The sequence below is a fragment of the Larus michahellis genome, chromosome 14 (genome assembly GCF_964199755.1).
Source record: "Larus michahellis chromosome 14, bLarMic1.1, whole genome shotgun sequence".
NCBI classification, from domain to species: domain Eukaryota; kingdom Metazoa; phylum Chordata; class Aves; order Charadriiformes; family Laridae; genus Larus; species Larus michahellis.
Window position 1 is genome coordinate 6,899,526 of NC_133909.1, and position 20,063 is coordinate 6,919,588.

The 20,063-nt window shown below is 47.3% G+C and overlaps 2 protein-coding genes across 5 annotated transcripts in view; one reads left to right on the top strand and one right to left on the bottom strand.

The window, feature by feature from the left end:
* RECQL5 (RecQ like helicase 5) overlaps positions 1–9,610 on the top strand; it is a 39,476-nt gene extending 29,866 nt beyond the window's left edge. For 3 of the 4 annotated variants that reach the window (XM_074607161.1, XM_074607164.1, XM_074607165.1), the window contains exons 9-20: positions 405–632; positions 2,142–2,241; positions 2,741–2,777; positions 3,562–3,620; positions 3,768–3,844; positions 4,319–4,412; positions 4,890–5,030; positions 5,498–6,171; positions 6,392–6,473; positions 7,374–7,625; positions 8,146–8,218; positions 8,316–9,610. In XM_074607161.1, coding sequence (XP_074463262.1) covers positions 405–632; positions 2,142–2,241; positions 2,741–2,777; positions 3,562–3,620; positions 3,768–3,844; positions 4,319–4,412; positions 4,890–5,030; positions 5,498–6,171; positions 6,392–6,473; positions 7,374–7,625; positions 8,146–8,218; positions 8,316–8,437 — 1,939 coding nt within the window. In that variant the 3' untranslated portion in view covers positions 8,438–9,610. The remainder of the gene's footprint in view (positions 1–404; positions 633–2,141; positions 2,242–2,740; positions 2,778–3,561; positions 3,621–3,767; positions 3,845–4,318; positions 4,413–4,889; positions 5,031–5,497; positions 6,172–6,391; positions 6,474–7,373; positions 7,626–8,145; positions 8,219–8,315) is intronic. The other variant, XM_074607163.1, reaches the window with a different exon arrangement.
* Positions 9,611–11,474: 1,864 nt separating this feature from the next.
* The window catches only part of MYO15B (myosin XVB), a 45,294-nt gene continuing 36,705 nt past the window's right edge, over positions 11,475–20,063 (bottom strand). The window contains exons 48-65 of the mRNA XM_074607404.1: positions 19,875–20,016; positions 19,627–19,738; positions 19,137–19,297; positions 18,756–18,868; positions 18,576–18,639; positions 18,262–18,334; positions 17,805–17,881; positions 17,349–17,425; positions 16,636–16,766; positions 15,924–16,018; positions 15,561–15,638; positions 15,144–15,240; positions 14,627–14,775; positions 14,116–14,243; positions 13,007–13,140; positions 12,393–12,526; positions 11,800–11,940; positions 11,475–11,534 (exon numbers count right to left, since the gene is read on the bottom strand). Of these exons, the coding sequence (XP_074463505.1) occupies positions 11,475–11,534; positions 11,800–11,940; positions 12,393–12,526; positions 13,007–13,140; positions 14,116–14,243; positions 14,627–14,775; positions 15,144–15,240; positions 15,561–15,638; positions 15,924–16,018; positions 16,636–16,766; positions 17,349–17,425; positions 17,805–17,881; positions 18,262–18,334; positions 18,576–18,639; positions 18,756–18,868; positions 19,137–19,297; positions 19,627–19,738; positions 19,875–20,016 (1,966 nt within the window). The remainder of the gene's footprint in view (positions 11,535–11,799; positions 11,941–12,392; positions 12,527–13,006; positions 13,141–14,115; positions 14,244–14,626; positions 14,776–15,143; positions 15,241–15,560; positions 15,639–15,923; positions 16,019–16,635; positions 16,767–17,348; positions 17,426–17,804; positions 17,882–18,261; positions 18,335–18,575; positions 18,640–18,755; positions 18,869–19,136; positions 19,298–19,626; positions 19,739–19,874; positions 20,017–20,063) is intronic.

A 20,063-nucleotide genomic window follows, 5' to 3' on the forward strand; every position in this document is an offset into this window, starting at 1 on the left:
GGTGTAGGGATCAACAGGACCTCTTTACGTATTTATCCTTGAGCCATTCTGATTGGACATGGAACATGTTTGGCCAACGATGCAGAATTAATACCTGCATATTTCATCCACTGTGCCTTTTGGAGATCTCAGAGATCTGAAAGCATTTAGCAAGAGATTGACACCACTGTTTGTTTTACATGAGGGGAAGTGGAGGCAGAGACACTTTAAGCAGAGTGCCAGAAACAGAACCCCAGTTCTGCTCCAGGGCGTGATCCCTGCGATTCCTGCTAGAATAGGCATTGTCTGGAAAAAAAAAAAAGGAAGACTCAAGTCTTTCTTTATCAAAAGACACCTTGTATTTGGAGGGTGGTGCTCTTGCCAATAAAAATAATTACTGGATTGTTTTCTCTTCTGTTTCCTAGATGTCGCCATGCTGCCATAGCGAAGTACTTCGGCGATGTCACCCCACCTTGTAACAAGTGCTGTGATTACTGCAAGAACCCAGGGGCAGTGAAAAGACAACTGGAGTCACTGGAGCGCTGCAGCAACAGCTGGAGCAAAACCTGCATTGGGCCCACAGGTTCCTCCTGGGATAGCTATGATCCAGAGCTCTATGAAGGCGGGAGGAGAGGTTGCAGAGGTTTTAGCAGGTCTGTGCTTGGTAGCTCTAACTCAGCTCATAGAAGCTCTCAGAGAGAAGAGAGCATCTCCCAGCTGCAGGCCCAGCCACTCCTATTTTCAGCGCATGTTTCTGTGTGGTGGTATTTTCCTGTAACTTCCTGGCAGCAGGAGCTGGAATTTAATTTTCCACACACTTTGGCAGCCTTGATCACATTCATGTCCCAGAGAGCCAAAAGCTGTTTTGACTGACCTAAGAATTGCCCTGCAGAATGTAATTGGTTCAAGAAACTAGCCTGAAATTTTTTGAAAGCAGTAAGTGGGCTCAGCCCGTTCACTGTCACAAGGATCAAAAATGTTTAAATTGAGACCAACCTGACGGCAAAGTACGACATGATCCAGAGTTCATTCCTGACTTAGTATGGCTGTCTGTGGGCCAGCAGGCTGGGGGGGCAACTGACAGGACTTAGTCTATCACAGAGGATGTAATGGAGTGCCAGTGTCAGCTGCTTCTGCAGATTGCTAAATTTCAGTGTTTCCCTATCAGGCTCACAGCAAAATGAAGATGTGCGGTGGGAAACATAATTAATTCTGTAAAAGGCTTGGCAGTGTGGAGATGACAACTTCTCTTATTCCTTGTTCTCTGTCTGAGTTGCAGCGATAGTGCAGCGCTGCCAGGATGCGAGTTTTGCTGCCTGCGCTGCCCTTGCAGCTTTGCCAGGATGCGCAGCGCTGTCGACTGGCCTAGGCCTCTGCTTCAGCTTAAACAGCTTCAGACTGGTAGCTTTGTTCTTCAGGCAAGTCCAGCTGAGTGGAAGGGAACTGGTGTCCTTGTGACCTAAGCCCGTGTTTGATCTCAGGACTGGAGAAGACATGGCCAGTGCTGTTGTACAGCACACTGTTCACCATTTGATTTATTGAGCCTCTCCATGACTTGGTTGTAGCTTTGCCTTGGAAGTTGTAATAGTCAACAGCCTTAAAGCTTTGATTTGTGATACCTGTACGTTTGGGCTGTGACAGCTGTGGAAGGCAGTAAACTCTTGGGCTACATCTGGCAAGAATCAGCTGCTGCATTTCAGTGTATTAATGATGAGGATTTCATTTAATACAACAGTCTCTGAACAACTGAGGCTGAGGAATGGATGCTTTGCCCTTTCTGCCATCTCTGCTCCAAGGGCAGTAATGACTGACAGATGGGGTACATGACACAAGGCAGTGACGACTCAGCTCTGTGGGAGAAGCTGGCAGAGCTTCGGAAATAGTCCTTCATTCTCAGAGCACTAGTCATGTGCTGCTAGTTCATGCTGCTGCTTACTAGTTCAAGGGATTTGTTAATCCCATGATTATTTTTTGGAGGACATTCACTACTGTCCAAATTGAGCAATGGCAGTGAAACTGAAAGCTAAGACTTGTTCAGAAAGGATGTGAAATACATCATCTTCTGTAAATACTGGGGTGACCTCAGCTCTCCAAAGCCTGTGCCCCAGTTAATGCTGCAGCTACAGAAATGTTTGTTCTTGTTGTTTTCCTGCCTTATCCAGCTATGATGAAGAAAGCAGTGGGAATGGGGATGAAGCCAGTGAGGAGAGTCGGAAACGGGAGTGGAACAACTTCTACAAAAAGCAGATGAGTCTGCGCAAAGTGAGTTGGTATCCCTTTTTAAGGGATTCAGATCATTTGCTGTGAGCTTGTCTTACAGAGATAAAGGCCTCCTGGCACTAATGAAAGGAAATTATTGCATCTTGTTATTGCTTGTTCTGTTTTTTACATTTTGTACCTCTGCTTTCTATGTTCTCCATATTCTGTGTCAGTCCCATAATATAAAGGAATGCAGCGTATTCATGTACTAATTTCTCTGCAGTGCTAATCAAGAGGATCCTGTTGTCTTTAGTACATCTGATATTAGTAAAAACAGATTTTCCCATTCAGCTTCTCTTGCATATTCCTGTAGCAAGGGTGAACTTTTGGCTTTGATTCTTATCCTTTGTCTCCTTTCCCCCATTTTGGTCCCTTTTCAGTACCTTTGTAACTTCAGCGTTAGTTTTCCCTGGAGCAGGGGTATAAAATATGTCTTGTGCTTCTAGACCTGCATGTGTGTTGCAGGAATGGAAATGTTTGACTTATCTTTGTTTTCTTTCAGGGCAAAGAACCAGAAAAGGAAGATTTTGTTCCTCCAAGTAAATATCTTTTTTGATTTATAGTGGGATTTCTTTGGGAGAAGGAAATCCTGTATTTTGCAGCTGCGTGTAATTTATATAGCATCAACACTGGAGGTATCAATCCCTAGGCACAGAGAGGTTAGGCTTTTGGCTGTGAAAGCTTGGCTGGAGGAGATGGATCAGAGCTTAGCTTTGGTTGAGGTGAAGATATGGAATGCATCTTTTTGAACAACTTTTCCAAATAAGCAAGAGAGAAGGAAAATTCTGTCTAACCTGGCTATGTAGGCTATTTCTGCAGTGGTTATGCAGCATTATTCAATTGGTCTATAACAAAACTGCTGAAAAACTTCACTGTTTGTAACTGCGCTACTTGGGGTCCTGTCTAGCAACACAGTTCTTACATTATTGTAAAAGAATATGTGGTGGTTCCTGTTACTCTGTTCAGCCTCTTTAATGTTGGTTGGTATTGTGGGGAGCAGAAAAGGGTTGCGTTTCTTAAGAGCTGGGATTCCTTGAAAAAGGGTTTCCTGAGATGGGGAGGTTTTGGAAAGCTGTTAGTCACAAACTAGCAAAGTTGATGTTCTCACGCAGAGAGAAAAATCTCACTTTGGCTTCTGCCGATTCTTTTGGAGTTTGTAGCTTCTCCAGGTAAAAAGGGTGACTGTGTGCTCCTTGGGGTGACTATGCAGGGAGGAGCATGCCAAGCAGTGCTGGACTGGCACCCTCCCAGTGCCAGTTGAGATGTTCTCCATCAGCCCCAGCCCTGCTATGATGCCTTTTCCAAATGCCTCTTTTGTGGTAGGTGCAGACTGCCCCTTGAAGGATGCCTTCAGCAGGAGAATCTCAAAGCTCACAGTGAAGGTAAGAAAGGCCGGTTAGCATTTAGTCTTGTTGACTTGCAAAGAACAACAAAGATTCTGCCTGCCCTGTTCTTACTCCTTCAGGGATGGAAGCCTGAGGGGCAGTAGGACCTCTGTAGAGCATGTCTGAGTATCCCATGTTTCCTAGGGACGGGAACACTGCTTGAAGATGCTGGAAGAAGCTTTGAGCACCAATCAAAAGGTTCCAGCAGCAGGAGAAAAAGGGTACGAGATGAGAGAAAAGGAGTAGCATATTGAGTCCCTTAACACAGGGCCCACTCTTCCCTGAGCAACATTGCCACTCTCAGGGAATGCCTTGGTCCAAGGATGTGGTTTCACTTAACAGCATCCTTCTTGTAGTGATGTTCAGGATCAGGTATGAGGATTCCTGTGTCCGATTCTGCTAAATCAGGGTGATCCCAGGAGTCGCAATTATTCTCTGTCCCACAAGGTGGGGATAGTGTACTTCTTGAACTGAGCAAGGGGACAAGAAGGTTTGGATTTAAGACTGTTTTCACCACCCTTTCCATTCTCCAGCAATTCACCGCTGCATCCGTTAGGACTTAATTGGAAGTTATCACTTATTCTTGCACCAGAGGAAGTGAATTTTCTACTTTCTGGGAGATGTTTTAGCATTAGTGTTCCCTTTGCAGATATAGAAGTGTGTCTTGCCAGAAATCACCCCAGCCTGTGTTACAGGTCAGACCCTCATGCCTGTGCTGTGGAGCTGGAGTATGAAGCTTTCCGAACTAGTAAAATGGCTAACTCATACAAGGCAACTGTGCTAAAGAAGGTAGGGCCATACATCTGCTGTTATTCCCTTGAATGTGCTGTGGCCTCAGCTTGAGGGGAAATAGGGTAGAGTTTGTGTGGGAAAGATGAAGGAGAAGCTCTGCTTTGCCCTGGATGCCTTCCAAATCTTTCTTCTTGGTTTCGTTTCCAGGAGGGCCCGGGCCCAGAGTCACGTTAGTTTCACATCTTTGTTGCCTTTACAGGCTTTGAAAACCTACATACCAGTGCAAGCTTATCCAAATATCCTCCAGGTCTAGCAATAAAGGGAATGGGGAGTTCCTCAGACTGTCGCTGACAATAGAGAAGCCTTGGTTTAGGTTAGCTGGTTGCAATAAATCTCTTGGAAGGTGTTTCTGTTCTTGAGATAGGTGTCTATCCATAGATACATATGTTTTGCCACTATGGCTTTTAGTGTGTACAGAGGCAGGAATGCATAAAGATTTCTGACCATTAGAGGATATTTCTGTTCTCTTTTCAGGTAGCGGAAATCAACAAAGCCTCAAAACAAGGAGAGCTGTTCTCAGTGTTTGGGTCCGGAACTGGTGGCAACAGCAGCTTTGAAACAAAATCTGCGTCTCCAGCAGAAGAGGACTTCCTCCCTGCATCCCAGGTTTACTCGGTGAGCGAGTACAGATGGGATAGACAAGGAGGGAATGGAGTGCTTTGTCTATCTGCTGTTTAATAATTTTATTTTAGGTCCTTTGTGTGGCCATAGCTGTGTATTTCTATAGGAATTGCTTTCCCTGTCTGTCCTTTGGTTTTGGAGTGACGTCAACTAGTCCTGCTGGTTCCTGTTAGTGAATATAATCTATGTGCAGGCCATATATCTAATAAGTTTTTCTCATCTTGCTCTGACCAAGGATGCTGTCTGTTTCCTTACTGCGGGCCTGTGACTTTAACCTAATCCATTTCCTTGATGTCTCAGTTGATGATTATGATGATGAGTAAGTTTTAGAGCTTTCCCCAGCTTACGGCTGTACACGCTGGTGTATTGTATACAGAAACTTAGCTTCTTTCAGGGTTCTGCACACAGGGCTTCCTTAATGCTCTCACATCCAAAATTTCTTCTTCTTCCTTTCACCCTAGTTCAAACCCAAGCGTGTGGGAGCAGGATTTCCAAAGAAATCCAGCTTGTTCCAGACAGCTTCAGAACTGCTGAAGCTTCAGGAGAAGAGCGATGCAAAGCCTGTCAAAAAAGAAGTAGATTGTCCAAACAAGCAAGACAACAGCAACTGCAGTCTGAAAGTGGACACTAGAAACCCTGTTCTCCAGAAAAAAAAAAGAGCAACTAAAGTGATGTGTGAGAGTACTGGGGTAGAAGTACCCCTTCCCGAAAAGAAAGGACAGCAACCCAGTCCAGACACAAAAGCAGCCCTTTGGGATAGCCCTACTAAGAAGTCCAAACCTAGCAAGAAGCAGCAAATGCTCGCAGAAGCAGCTAAAAAAGAATCACAGGATATTTCCAAATTCTTCTCCCTCCCCAAAGGTGGGTCTAAAGCTAAAAGCTGCAGCTCAGCAAAGGAAGATGGCTGTTCTGCAAACACACTACCTCAGGTTTCTTCTCAAAGCATGTGTCAAGAGAAACCAATACCTCAGGAAAACAAAGATGTCTCTGGAGAAGATGTGACTGCACAGTCCCAGGCAGAGAATGAAGAGCTGGGAGACACAGAAGTAATATTGACTGAGAGAGAGGAGGGTTTTAAGGCCCAGCAGGCTGCTAAATCTGAACTCCTTCAGGAAGAAATTGATGTAAAATCCAGGTAAAAGCTCTGCCTCTCTGCTCCCTCTGTTGCCCTGTTAATGAGCTGCAGAGCCCCACCAGTTTCCTTGTCCTGGAAATTGGGAATCTGTATTAGATTTCTTAGGCTGGTGAGGAAGACTCTTGCTTTACCATGGCAAGTCTTGTGGCCACTGACAGTGTATGTAGTAATATCTTCACTGTCGAATGATTAAAATTGGCTTTCTCTCCACTCTTCCCAGTATTGTTGCTGAAAATGTCGCAGAAACTGAGCTAACTGTTGTTGGGGAAGGTGACTCTGGGAAGCGACCAGGATCAGATGAGGTAAGACTTTAACGGATACTAACTTCCTCTATTTGTTCTGCTCATCGTGTGCCAAGTTTCTCTCTGGGAATGATGCTCCTGGTCTGAACTTCACCTGTTAGTGCTATTTCTGTGGGGAGGGCCCAGCTGCAATCGCAGCAGAGGAGAACTGTAGTTGTGTTGGATTCCTGGTGTCCCGCTGCTGCCCTCTGGGCCACTGCCAGCGACTCAGAGTGCTGTAGAAAGCTTCCCCTCTGCTCTGCTTTGTTTCCTCTTCTCTGCAACACATGTGACTATACCCTTTGCTGATGACTTGCCTGGAATGAGTCTCTCCACCCCCTCTAGATCTGTAACTAACTATAATTAGCAAGCTGCTTTCTCAAGTCAAGGGAACAACTACAGGCCAATGACACAGAGGACCATGCAGAAGCAAACTATGCTTTCAGCCTTCCTTGCCATTCAGTCGCTGGTTCTGCATTTGCCATCTGAGACTGCCTGGTAACTCTCTCTACTGAACAGTGCAGTCTTCTCCTTGCTCTTTCAAATTGAGCTGGAATGTGACACTCCTGAAGTGGTTGATTCTTCTTAAGAGGTGTATTCTGAGCAGACATCCTGAGAAATCTTTTCCTGTCATGTTTTCCTGTATAGGACAGGGTCTAGTAATTATCTGCTCTAATAAGAGCATCGGGTAATTCTAAATGTAGTGGTCTTAAAGGGTTTTTCTCAAAGTCCCTTTGTGTGGGAAACAGCGTATTATGTCTGCGCAGCAAAATGGGTAGATAGACTCCTACATGGTATTCACTATAGGGAGATCCTGCAGGATGCTGCAAGGATACATGTTCTCAGAAGGTAGTGCTGTTTTGAAGCGTAATGCTGCCACAGGAGTTGGTGGGTTTGATTTTCCTTCTGTCCTATCTCCAGGATATGGAAAGTCCTGCAACAAAGCGGCTACGGACAGTGGCAAAATCTTCTATTCTGTCCCAGCCAGAAAGCAAAAGTGTTTGTCCAACAAAGAAGAAGGTGACTTTTGATCCAAACTTATCACAGTGTGATGAAGAAGGAACCAGCAAGACTGTACAGCCAGTGACCAAAGGCATGTCCCTCAAAGAAACAGCAGACATCGTTGTCAAACATTTGACCCCGTTCTACAAGGGTGGCAAATTTGCTTCCAAGGTAGGGCACAGCTCAAGACTCCCTAACAGAAGGAGACCGCATCTAGGGAGGAAGGATCACTGCATCTAGTGATCTGGGGCTCTAAGAAGGGGAAGAGAATCTGGATACCACATTTCATTTCCAAGTCACATCTTGGTATGTGCTGTTTTAGTGACCAGGTGCACCTCTCCCCAGAAGGGGTTTGTGATTTAGAGTGGTATCGTCTTGGTTCCACACTTGTTTGTGACTGTTGATGTTTTCACACTAAACTCTGGCACGCTTTTAAGAACTCCCGCCTGTGGAGTGGCAACAGATCAGGTTCAGTACTGGTGTAGTTTACTTGACGCTGCAAGGCAGGATGTGTGTGCATGTGCTTCTCCAGCACTGCAGGGTAGTTGCAGGTTTGCAACACTCCTGTAATCTACATTTATGAGTGGTCTGTGCTAGAGTCAGCCCATGCTGAGGGCGAGAAAAACGTGGAAACAGTCTGGTGAGGTAACCGATGTCTGCTTTCTGCTCTTTATCTTCCCTAATTCTGCAGGATCTGTTTAAAGGCTTTGCTCGGCACCTGTCTCACTTACTGGCTGAAGAGCAGAACCCTGCCCGCAAGACTGGTGAGTTGGTACCTGAGAAGAGCACCAAGAATCTTGAATTCTTTTGATGCTAAATGGTCTTTAGAGGGGGCAGATGTCTTAAGTATTCATCTCAAAGGTGGTGCTTCCTCTCTTACAGTGAAGGAGGAAGCACAGAGACTCATCAAGGAGTTTTTCAAAACAAGAGTCAGGTGTGAGAGTGAGACAGACTGGCAGGAGCTGCAGAGCTCAGAGAGCTGATCCTTGCATCATGTCAGCTGTGTTCTTTCCTCCAGCTGTGGGACCAGCGGATCTTGAAGAACTCAGCCATGGAGGGTTTCATGAAACTGCAGAAGTGAGCTTAATTTTTTCCCACTGCATTTTTGCTCACTTCTGTCCTTAGCGACACGCACTTCCAGGAACTGGTTTCTGTGAACTTAGGGAGAAGTTTCTCCAATAACCAGGGCGCTGAAGCCCTCTAGTACCTCTTGCCAAGAGGTGTGAAATCTGCATTGGCTCTGTATGTTTGGGGCTGCTGCCTCAGCTGTTCTGCAGTGTCTCCAGTCTCTGCTCCCTGCAGCAGTCTGTGAAGGGCTCAGACTTTCCAACTGGGACTCTGCTTTGGGATGGCATCTTGCTTCCTAGACGGCTCTTCCCCTAGTTCCTCCCCGCTGCCTGCCCCCCCCCCCCCCCCCCCCCCCCCCCTTAGTTCTTATTTCAGTGGTACCGATAGAAGCCTTATGCTACAAGTTCACATGCTTTGCTCAGGGCTGCCAATCATGAACTTGATGGCTGAGTTCCTGGATGGAATGTTTTTCCTTGAAGGGCAGGAGGGGAGCATTTTGTTTTTACCACGCAGGCAATGTCTACTTTCTGAAGGTGGAGAAACTCTGATTCTTTTTCTTTTAATCTTAACTTTTTTTTAACTTTGTCTAGTTCTGCCTGCCCTTTAACTTAAGCAGTGATGCTCTTTCAGTATTAACCTCTCCAATAGTGGCACCGAGGTTGCCAACACTTTTCCAGCATTTGCTTGTAACCCCTAAAGCCATATTTGCTCCCTGTGCCTCACCCACAGCCTGCAATACAGAGGGTAATGCTGCTGTTGCAACTGGTTAAGGTACTGCTGTGGCCCTCAAATTGACGCTGTGGTGCCTCTGCTGCTATATTTATATAAGACCTGAACCTTAGGGTATCAGTGGGCTTGAAATAACCTGATTCCCTGGTACAAGTCCTTTTTGCTGAGTTTTTGTTGGGTTCTGCCTTTGTTCCATGCCTATAGAGGCGGGTGGCCTCAGGCACTAGTGCTGCTAGAGGAATCTGCAGCCTGAGAGGCCATCAAACAGGCTTTTGGGATGACTGTACTCAACAGATGTATTTTTTTTAAATGTACTGAAGGGTATGTGCGGAAATGACAATAAAAACAATGTTATAGCTGCTGTGGACTCTTCCTGAAAGCTCGCTCTTACCCATTAACCTGGTCTAAGATACATTAATACTCCATCATTGTGAACATAGACATAAAAGCTCATTTCTTATCTGAACAGACAGCTACTAAACGCAAGCCCGGGATGGGATGGAAGGGAAGCACGAGCCAGCAGACACCTCCACGCCCTTATAGCTGCAGGACTTCTCCATCTAGAACCAGAAGGAGAACCTGGAAATATTTAACTCTAAAGTCACTTTCATCTTCAGCTTGCTCTGCTCACTGGAGGACAAAGGGCTTTATAGGAAGCCTTTTACACAATAGAATTATTTTTCAGCTGTTGCCTGCTGGCTTCTATTTTACCTTCCTATTAAAAATCCCGTTTCGTCAGCCACTTAAGTGAGGTTACTATCTTTTCAGAGTTCAGTGCTTACAAAGTTCAGCTGCTGCCTGGGTGAACTTCTTGGAAACATTTTCTTTATCTTGTAAATCAGGGGGCTCCAGAAAGGGCTAGTTAAGGCATGGGGTTGTGTGACAAACTGCTTTATCACAACGTGGGGCACTTCTGACTGTATGAGTTGTGCTTCTACGTAAGGCAGCAAAAGCTCAGAGAAACAGAAGGGGAATAAGGATAAGTTAATCTTCAGATATCTTCTCTCTTCCTTTCTTTCATGTTGCTGTGGTGCTTTACTAGCCATGCAGTAGCACTGCTGAAGGGAGAGGGTGGAACATGCTTCAGCTAAGACCTCACCAGCCTCAGTGAGCAGCACTTCAAGGGAAGATGCTGCAGTTACTGCTGGCATCAGCTCACCAGCAAGAAAGTAGCTGTGCATTAGGGCTTGGATTGAGCACCCTCAGATCTATCCCATTCCCAGCCAACAGTTGCAACCTTTTCCTCAAGCTTTGCCAGTTACCTGCAGGCCAGTCTTCCCATGTTAGATGTAAACTAGTACCTGTCACATCATAGCTTCAAAATATCCCTATGTGATTATTTTATTGGAATCTCCTAAAGTGCAGATACTTTTCACTTCAGTAGGATAGCTGTAGCAAGAAAAATAAATTAAGCATTTTTGTACAACCCAAGCCACTCTCCTCTAATGTAATACAAATTCCATTTGAATACGTTTTCTCCATAGGCATGGAGACATCATTTAAGTATGACAGCTGCATGGACACGACTGACTTCTTTATAGTAGAGGGAAACATATGCATATAATTATGTCAGTAAGAAATTAATTAACAACAAACTTTCTTACCATTGCAGCTCAATCTGTGCCCCAGCATATGTGTTAATTGTATCTTAACACTGATCTGCTTTGCAATTAAAATGCTTTCTACAAGCTTCTGCTTCACAAATCCTGCTATAGGGCCTCTTGCATATCAATACAGAGGAAAAGCTGGCCTATGGAAAACACCAGCAGGCAGTAAAGTAATTTCATAGCCTCAGCTGTGCCTTGTGTTACACAGATCTCCAACAAGCATCAGTCTTTGCTCATGTTAATTAACTCAAAAAGAAAAGAATGGTCCACACTGCATAAGCTTGAAGGCAATTGCTTGTGTCTGTTCAGCTGCTCTGTCTTAGAACAGGCTATGAAAAAGCAATGTTGTGAAAAGGGTGTCTTGTGGTTTGTTTAGCCAGTGCACACATCGCTTCAAGGAAGAGTACTTGGGGACTGAATGGTAGGTCAGGAGGGGTGAAATTATGGTCCAGTCCATCAACAAACACTGTGGTGGCAGTCTTAGAAAGCAGCTGTCTGAGGTCATGGATGTCTTTCGGAAGAGTCCTCTCCAGAAGACAAGGCAGGGAGCACTGAAAAAGCTCAAAAAAAAATCAAATGGTGGTGTTCTGCTTGGTCATTCTCCTCCTCTTAGGCTCTAGTGGTGCCGCTCTGTTTTTTCCAGGATGACAACAATCGTGTGATACATTTCTTTAGCCTGTCAAAAGACAAATCAGTATCAGTCATTCTCCATCCCAGAAATGGCTGCTTCTCCTAATTAAATATTCCCATAAGTCACTTTCCATAATAAAATACCAGCTGGGACAAAGCTGCACTTTGGGGCCTGGGAAATGCAGTGCCCCCATTCACCTCTGAACAGAAGAGAACAGTAGTACTGTCTCTTAGCAGAGGCTAAGCTGAGCAGGGCAATTTCTGAATTGCCAGGTTGCCAGGAGGAAGCTGTAGGTCCAGGCTCATCTCACCTGTGATAGTTCGAGCCACATAGTGTTGGGGCTGGCAGGCGAGCCATAGTTCAGTTCTATGCCGGGAAGCCCACCATCAGAGATAGGCCGCAGGGTTCGCATGCTCTGTAGCTCTTTCAATGGAATGACACACAAGACTGCCTGCATAAGGAAAAAAGCCACAAAACACTCTCTGGTGCAGTCCTTACAAATAAAACCATGTGATTCTCACCCAGGAGGATTCACTTCCAAGAGCCTATTGAAAGCTGAGACGAGGACTGGGGCACAGGGCAGTGTGTACAGAATGCAGGGCAGGCTCCTGCTAACCGCCTGTCCCTAGAACTCTTACAAGACTGGGACAAAGAGGAATGTGACCTACTCTTAGTTTTACTGTGGAGCACGCTTGTTAGCATGATCACTGGACTTACAAAAGAGCGCATGGCAGTACTAACTGTTCTACCATTCTTGTCACCTGCTTTAGGCTAGGGCTGTTGGTAGAGTGGCTGTGATGCAGGTAAATACAGTCTCTTCCTGCACAAGTTCTTCTAAGAGTCAAAGTTAACATCTGACCGACATCAGGGCTCTGAACTCTACAGAGGAATTGTCTGGCGTACCTGGGTAGTGCCATCCACCACAATGATCTCCTCTTTATTCACGCCAAAGAAACAGGGCACAGGAATGGTCTCATCGCTGACTCTCTCTACAAAGTAGGTGTTGTAGCCAAAGAATGGCAATTTCATCACGTGCTCTGTAAGAAAGCAAAGGGTGGCTTTCAGGCAGCAGCTTCCAGCCAGCAATCTACTGCACCAACCTAAGGTAGTCAAAAACTACAAGTGTTCCCAAGCTTTTCTACATTAAAAAGTAAGATTGACAACTCCTTTCCCCCCTGGCTGCTGATACTCAATTCTCAGCAGCCTGAATGGATGTCCTGTTTTTTTCCAACCAGAAAACAGACGTGCAGCCAGAATATCAATTAAAACACAATTTGTAGACAGCTCTGAAAACATACTGCAGGCTTCTACGAAAGAGGTGGAATTTCTACTATGATCACCATGCCTGGGAACAAGTGCCAGTCTGCAGGCGGAGGCTGTCAGGGAGTCATATGTCATGGCCCACTCCAGGCTCCAAGGATCCTCGCCAACCTCATGAACTGTCCCAAAAGCACATTCAGAGCAGCTTCCATCATGCTCAGGATAGACAACTCAAGCAGATCTGGATGTCTCCTCACCTATGAACTGGATTTTTGCATCCAGTGGCTGCAGGGCCTGCCGGGTTCTCAGCAGCATGCCAACGTGGTTCTGCAGAGCCTGGGGATCGATGGAGGACTGCAGGGTCTTTGGCGTGTACTTCTTCAGGTCTTCCCTGTACCAACAAGCAGATACTAATTTACCCCTTGCCCAGCTAAAATCAAAAGATCAACCAGGGGGATTAAGATGTGCCAGCAATTTTCAAATTGCATGGCTGGGAGCAAGGGTGGAGGGAGAGGGGAGGAGCACAACAGGTTGTATCTGAATTGGATATTGTGGAGGGAAATATCAGAGAGGCACCATTTTGCACACAGAAGGTGGCTGTGCACCACTGACTAGTGCCCTGAGAGAAATCCCTCCTTTCTGGAGACAACAGGAGCTCTTCGAGCAAGGACTATAGCATGGACATAAGGCCACAGGGTGTTTCTTTCACAGGCAGTCTCAGCTGAAAAACGCCTGACTAGATCTGCCTTGCTCCTGTGCCTCCAAAGCACTACACAGAGCAGAGTTCCCTATGCCCAGCAGGGTTATGCCATTCCACCCTGCTGCTGGTGGTGTGAGGGGATCTGATGGAGACATTACCTCCACTCTAAGCGCGTAAGGATACAGGAAGGAAGGAGTGTGAAAATACAGCTCAGAGCTGCAGGACGGAAGCTTTCCAGTACCCAGAGACATTTTCATTCCCATTGGGCAACTCATTACAGATTTCAAGTGCCCAGGGTTGAAAACTCCAGCACTTGTGAGAAAGAAAAAAAGAGCATTCATCCCAACTATAAGCTCATGCACCTCCTTCTTGGTATTACAAACACATAGCAGTCAAAAGAACTGTCCATGGCACCCTCATGACCCTCAGCTCAAGAGAAGTCACAAAAAGAAATGTGGATCAGAGACAGCCACCATTAAGAGTTCGAACAGGAGGTAAACTTTCTTGATTAAAGGCAGGAGTCAGTCACTGAGTAGTGAACTTAATTAGTAGCTTATGTTCTCCAGAACTGTCCATTCCTCAGTTATCCAGAGAGAACTTTCAGGTGCTAACCCCTGTGGTGCCAACAGCCATTAGAGATCGAGACCGACCCTGAGACAAACATACCCAGAGGGAGCAGCGTTCTGCTGCTCTGTTTTGGTGCAGTGCTGGAGCATTGCCAAAATGCCCACCTGCATCTTCATTTCTTCACCATGGCCCAGCAGTATCCTTCCATTCAGGTAATCCCACAGCACCTGAGAGATAGCACAAAAATACCTTTGTTAAACTCTCCTGAAGCTACAGGCAAGTGTGGGCAGCACTAGCCTGCAGAGAGCCACATCTTGCCTTGCTGATACCACATCCAGCTCAGGCTGATAACACAAAAGCAAAAGTGAAGTTCATGCAGAACTGCACAAACCATGTCTGGAACAGTACAGCTCATAGTCTAGGGCTACAGGCACACTGCCTTCCTTCCATCCATGGCTTCAGTTATTAGTCAATCCCAGAAACAACATACAGAGCCAATTAGCCAAAGCCCTCCCGCTGCTTCAGCCCCCTTGGGATATTCCCATTGGCCTGTATACTAACTCCGCCCGTGCTAGGGAGGACCCTGGTGGGCACTGCCCTTGTTACTTACTTGTCCATAATGAACATCAGTGTAAATTTTGTTCTCAAAGTGCAGAGGTGTTGTCCAGATGAGCCTGCGTAAAGTCACAGTGATCAACTTGTCCTCCAGCAGGTAATCATGAAGATACTCCTCCGGTTTTATTGGCCTCACCATTTTACCTACATGTTTATGCAGAGAGAGGGTCATCACTTTTGGGGCTGAGACAGTGGGCTGAGCTCCATGGCATGGGACAGGAGCCTTCCTTCACACTTCTATTCCACCCTGCCCTTAGTCTCCCAGCATCAGCCATTCCAAAGGGACACAGACCTATGCAGACACACACACCTCATTCAGGAACAAGCAACACAGCTTCTGAGAAGGCACAATCCTGAACCCTAGTAACAGAGGGAAACTGCTGAAGAGGAGCAACCCCAGAGCCAGCCAAGGGCAGGGGAACTATTTAAAACAGTAGCCATGCTACTCCCTGTTGGAGAAACTGCTTTAAGAAAGAATCTAGATGCTAGTCTTTACTTGCCGAGATTATCACTGACACTCCTGGTGGCAAAAAGAACAAATTCCTTTATCTCTTCTGGTTCACTTGCCCCCATCTGCTCACAGATCTCCTGCAAGAGCTCCTTGGCCACCTAAAGCGAGGAAAGAAGCAAGTAAGTACTGTGGCTTGGCAAGCCCAAAACATGCCCAGAGCAGTTAGACATAGTGGGCTTGTTAGAGGGCAGCAGTATGGCTTTGCCCATTGCAGAAAGAAGCAAGCTGGGTGAGGCATCTCCGCATTGTGTGGGACCTGCAGAGATACTTTGCTACAGGCATTCCTAGGAAGTGAGTGGGAAACTGTCACAGCGCTATGGGAAGCACAGGCCAAGCCCAAAGTTTTGGCAGATAAGGGAGTTTCCCTAGTGTGACTCAGAGTCCAGATAAATGAAGAAATTAAAAGCAGAAAACTCACAGTGAATGTCTTAATTCTGCTGAGGTATTCCATGCCTCCAGGCATCAGTACCACTAGCCGGCGGGCACCATGGCCCTTCTGCAAAGGACAGTCTTTAGGCAGCAAGACATGCAGGATCCCATCAGCCCCATAATTCTTCCTCCCTCTTCCTTCCTCCTCACCTCCACCTCCCACTACTTGTCCATAGTACCTGTCTCTTCCCTGCCCACCCCATGGCATTGCATGTCCCAGTCCCCTTAAAGACACATGCCTCATTTCCTGTCTTGGAACACTAACCGCCCCCGTAACACTGCACATGGCACCTCCCGACAAGCCTCTGCCCCCCCCTCTTCCCAGCATCCCCACTTCTCTGCCCCTCAATACCAGCAATGCCTCTAACTCCACAGGGAAAGGAAGGTGGCGACGGCCCCCATACATGAAATTTTTCCGCAGGTTGCTCTGACAGATCTTGGCTATATCTGCAGGAAGAGGAAAAAGCTTCATGTGCTGAGCCAAGCAGAGGACTTAGCATTGTCTCCTATGGTGTTGGGTCATCCTGGCTGTGTTGAATCTAACCCAGGGCCACTGCTAGGAGAGGAAAGAGACTTGACCTCATCTCCCACTCTGCCAGGATACATCCAAATCAGGAGGGGCCAGCTCCAGACAGTGTCCAGGGCAGTAGGAGTACACAGGAATGACAGGATGGGAGAACTAGAACCCTCTTCTCTGTCAGGATTCCAACCCAAACACCTCACAGCTGATGGCTCTGGAAGACCACAGCCTGCCTTTTCCCCAGGGTCTAGCTGTCAAACTGGGCCTAAGCTAAGCCTCAGAGAGACACACAATTCCAACTTGCCCAGGTGAAGATGCAATGGGAAGTTACCTCTGCAAACAGAAAGACTAAAGATACAAAGCAGACTCTTGCCTGCAGGCTCAGGTCCCTCAGTGCCCCACTCATTTATCCTGCCTAACAGGGTAAGGGAGATTTCCCCATTGGACCATGTCCCCACTTGGATCCTGTCACCTTTCTTTAACCCCCAGACTTTAGTAACAAGGGGTCAGCCATTTATTTTACAGGTCACAGAAACAGTCATACCATGGTGGGTGCTGGATGGATCACTGCTGGCTAGCTGCAGAAACTTGGTGGCATAGGGCATCAGGACATTAGAAGGGAGGAAATACCCAGTTAGCAGGTTTAGGAGCAACCAGCCACGCAGCACACTCTCCCTGCAGGACAGAAAGAACTATGGGCACCTTGGAACAAGACAATTACTGCTCCAAGCAGCTCAAAGTAAACCTCTGCCCTTCTGAACACCTATGGCAGTTGGCAGAAAATCAGGTTGCAGCCCTTGGTCAGAGGTTTCTTATGCTGAGGAAGGGTTTGATTCAGTTATTCTAACAGCAAACAAAGAAAGGGAACAGTCAAGGCTACTCTGATGCCACTACTGCCATATCGCAGGGCAGTATGGGATCAAGCTGGTACTAAATGTTGCACCAATTCCCCAGGGCTGTGAAGAGGAAATAGGGCTCTGAGCAGCACCACTACCGGAAACTAGCAGGAATGTTTACCGGTGTCCAGATATATCAGCAGCCAGAGATACAATGGACAAACATCCATTGAAGTGAAAAAGTCAAACCCAGTGACTGGCTAAATTCCACGAGTGCTCAGCAAAAAGCCCTGCAATTGAGCAGCTGGGGACAGCACATCATTAGGGGGTAGCCTTTCTCCTGGCCCTGCTGTCTATGCAGCAAAGCAACTGGTTCCCCTCCAACTGTGCACACTTGGGAACTGACAGTGCTGGTACTCACTGGTTATGGTTGTGGGTGACCTGTTTGATGACCTGGCAGTAGACCTCATCATGCAAACTCTCCTTCTCCTTGCACAGCTGCATTTAGAGAGAAGACATATCAGAGAGGGCATAAGAGCATCATAGAGGCCCCACGTTTCTCTGTGCCCTTTCTCTCCTAGCTCCAGTACTCTGCCAATGTGGCTTAAAGCTTGGGCTTTGCAGCCTCTGGTCTCTGTTGCTATCTAGGTGCAAAGAAGGAGAGGCAGGTGGTGCTCTCATCCAGACAGGGATATCCAGGAAAACCATTTACATGCAAGCCCTCCCCGCCATGTTTTTTAATCAGCCTCTGTTTCTGCTCCCTTTCTCATGTAGGAGGTTGCATTATGGCTCTCCTTGCTCTCTCTCTTCCCAGCTAGGTCTTAGCCATTCATTCCCATTGGTGCTTCAGTGCCTTGCCCAGGGGAAGGTCACAAACCTGAAGGATTTCACAGATGCATTCAACCTCATTCTGATTCTTAAGTTTTGATTGATCTCCCATGAACCGCATCAGAGCTGCAAAGCAAAGGCTAGCATTTAGATGTAAGCAGAGGTGATCCTGCCATGGGGCAAGCAGTAGACTGGAAAAATATCCTGAAAGCTTTTCTACTCCACAGGCTACTATGAGGCTTGCATGGGACGTGTAGTCAGTGGGGCATGAGCCCAGGCAGTGGGTGTTCTTGGGCACTTTGCACTTGAAGCAAAGCACATTTTGCTGGACACTTTTAGCATGGGCACAGGTGGTTATTAAGTGCAGAAATGCCTTAGGAGAGGCCTTCCTCTCACAGCTTTCTTTCCCCACTCTGGGCCCCATAATGCCTATGCATGGCCACTAAGGCCATCCCACTCACCCCAGCTCCAGCCTCTGCAGTGTTGTGTCCTAAGGAGGTACTTACTCTTGAAGTTTTTTGTAGCAAGCTTATTCAGTTCACTATCAGAGAACCGCAGCAAAGATTCCTGGATTGGGACCTGCAGGGCCAGAATACAAGGGTAAGCTGGGGAGGCAGATTGCACAGAGCTGTGTTACAGGGTTCATGACAGACACAAGCTCCCAGTACGTTCCAGGCAGCACTGAAAAATAAGGGGCACCTACACTTCAGAGACTGCAGCCCAGGATCTGCCCTCTACACTTTTGCCATGTGGGGACAAAGCTAGAGGCAATGCTGGAGCTGGGATTCTGCCTATAGCCATGGAGAGAGACTGAGCTCACCTTGGTGTGCTGGACCAGTTTAGCTGCACTCTTCTTTTCAGAAGACATCCCCTTCAGTCCCTGCCTAGACAGAGGAGAAAGAGCATGCAATCTAAGTAGTATCACCAGAAATGGCTTGGTGTGTGTCAGGCTACACAGGTCCTGTGTACGCCTGTTCAGGAAGGACCACAGCCTACTCACATGGACTGAGCCTCTCGGAAGTAGGCTGTGGCGAAGTCCACCATGGTATAATGGTCACCAGCAGGGACTAACATGACGTTGTTGAATTCTGATGCCAGGCTGGGAACAGAAGTCTGCAGGGACAGGCACCAAACCCACCCTGAAAAGTCAGCTGAGGAACTGCAGTGTGTATTCTCACCTGTCAGACCTAGGAAGGTCTCATCTCTGTGTGGTGCCTCCCCCTCCCACTGTGATAGTATTTGAGCGCCTCCATCTGTAAGGATTAAGCAGACTTCTTCCCTCTAGCTTTGGAGGTCAGACGCTACCAGGGCCATGGACCCACCCTGTCAGCTCCCACAGAACTCGGCCATGTTGTCTAGCAGTTCCCCAAGGACAACTCACCTCCTTGCTGGTGTTCCTGCTCTCCAGGGAAGCTTTCACACTCTTCTGCTGCCCTCCATGTCTGTCCATGCTGGTGCTGAGGTAATCAGGGGCTGCAGCCAATTGCACCAGGCTAGTGGGGAAAATACCACAGCGGCCACCAGTGGAACCGAACTGCCAGCCTGCAGAAATGGGGGAGAAAGAGTCAGAAACCATGGAAGCTACCAAGAGAAATAAGCAATGAGGCATCCTACTGGCAAAGGAGAGCACCAGACTGACCAGGCTTTCCTGCATCCTAAGATAACATCCGCTATAACTATGGCAGGTGGAACAAGGTGAGTTGCAGTAACAGAAGAAGAGCAGAGCCGAAGGCTGACTATGCCAGCCCTTAACAGTCTACTTTCCTCTGGTTTACTCAACAGCAGCATGTAGGGCTTCTGGGCACCATGGGCCCAGGAGGCCTTTGAAGCCAGTCCCCACCTTTCCTGCCAATCTCAACAAACTCCCTCACCTGGCTCCACGCCTTGCATGGGCAGTAACTTGATGAGGTCACCCTTCTCGAAGCTAAGAAGGCTCTTGTCATCCACAATGTAGCTGTGCAGAGCAACGACGTAGTTGGTATCCTGGGGAAAAAGCGATGGGGAGGTCAAATCTCGTCCCCAGGATGTGAGGGACTCAGACCATGTCATCCCACGAACCCCCTCCAGTCCATGTGGGAAACCACCTTCATTTCCTACTGCTCTAGAGTCACTCCCTCACCTGCCTCAGCTCTTGGATGAAGACTTCCACCATGGCCTTGATGCACGGAGCCTTTGGAGAGTGTAGGAAGAGCTGCTCTGTCTTGAGAGAGAACTCCAGGGCATTGCTTCCCTTCAGTTCCACTGACAGCACATCTGCAAAGCTAAGAACACAGACAGTGTGCTCAGGCTCCTTCTGCCAGAGCTAGGG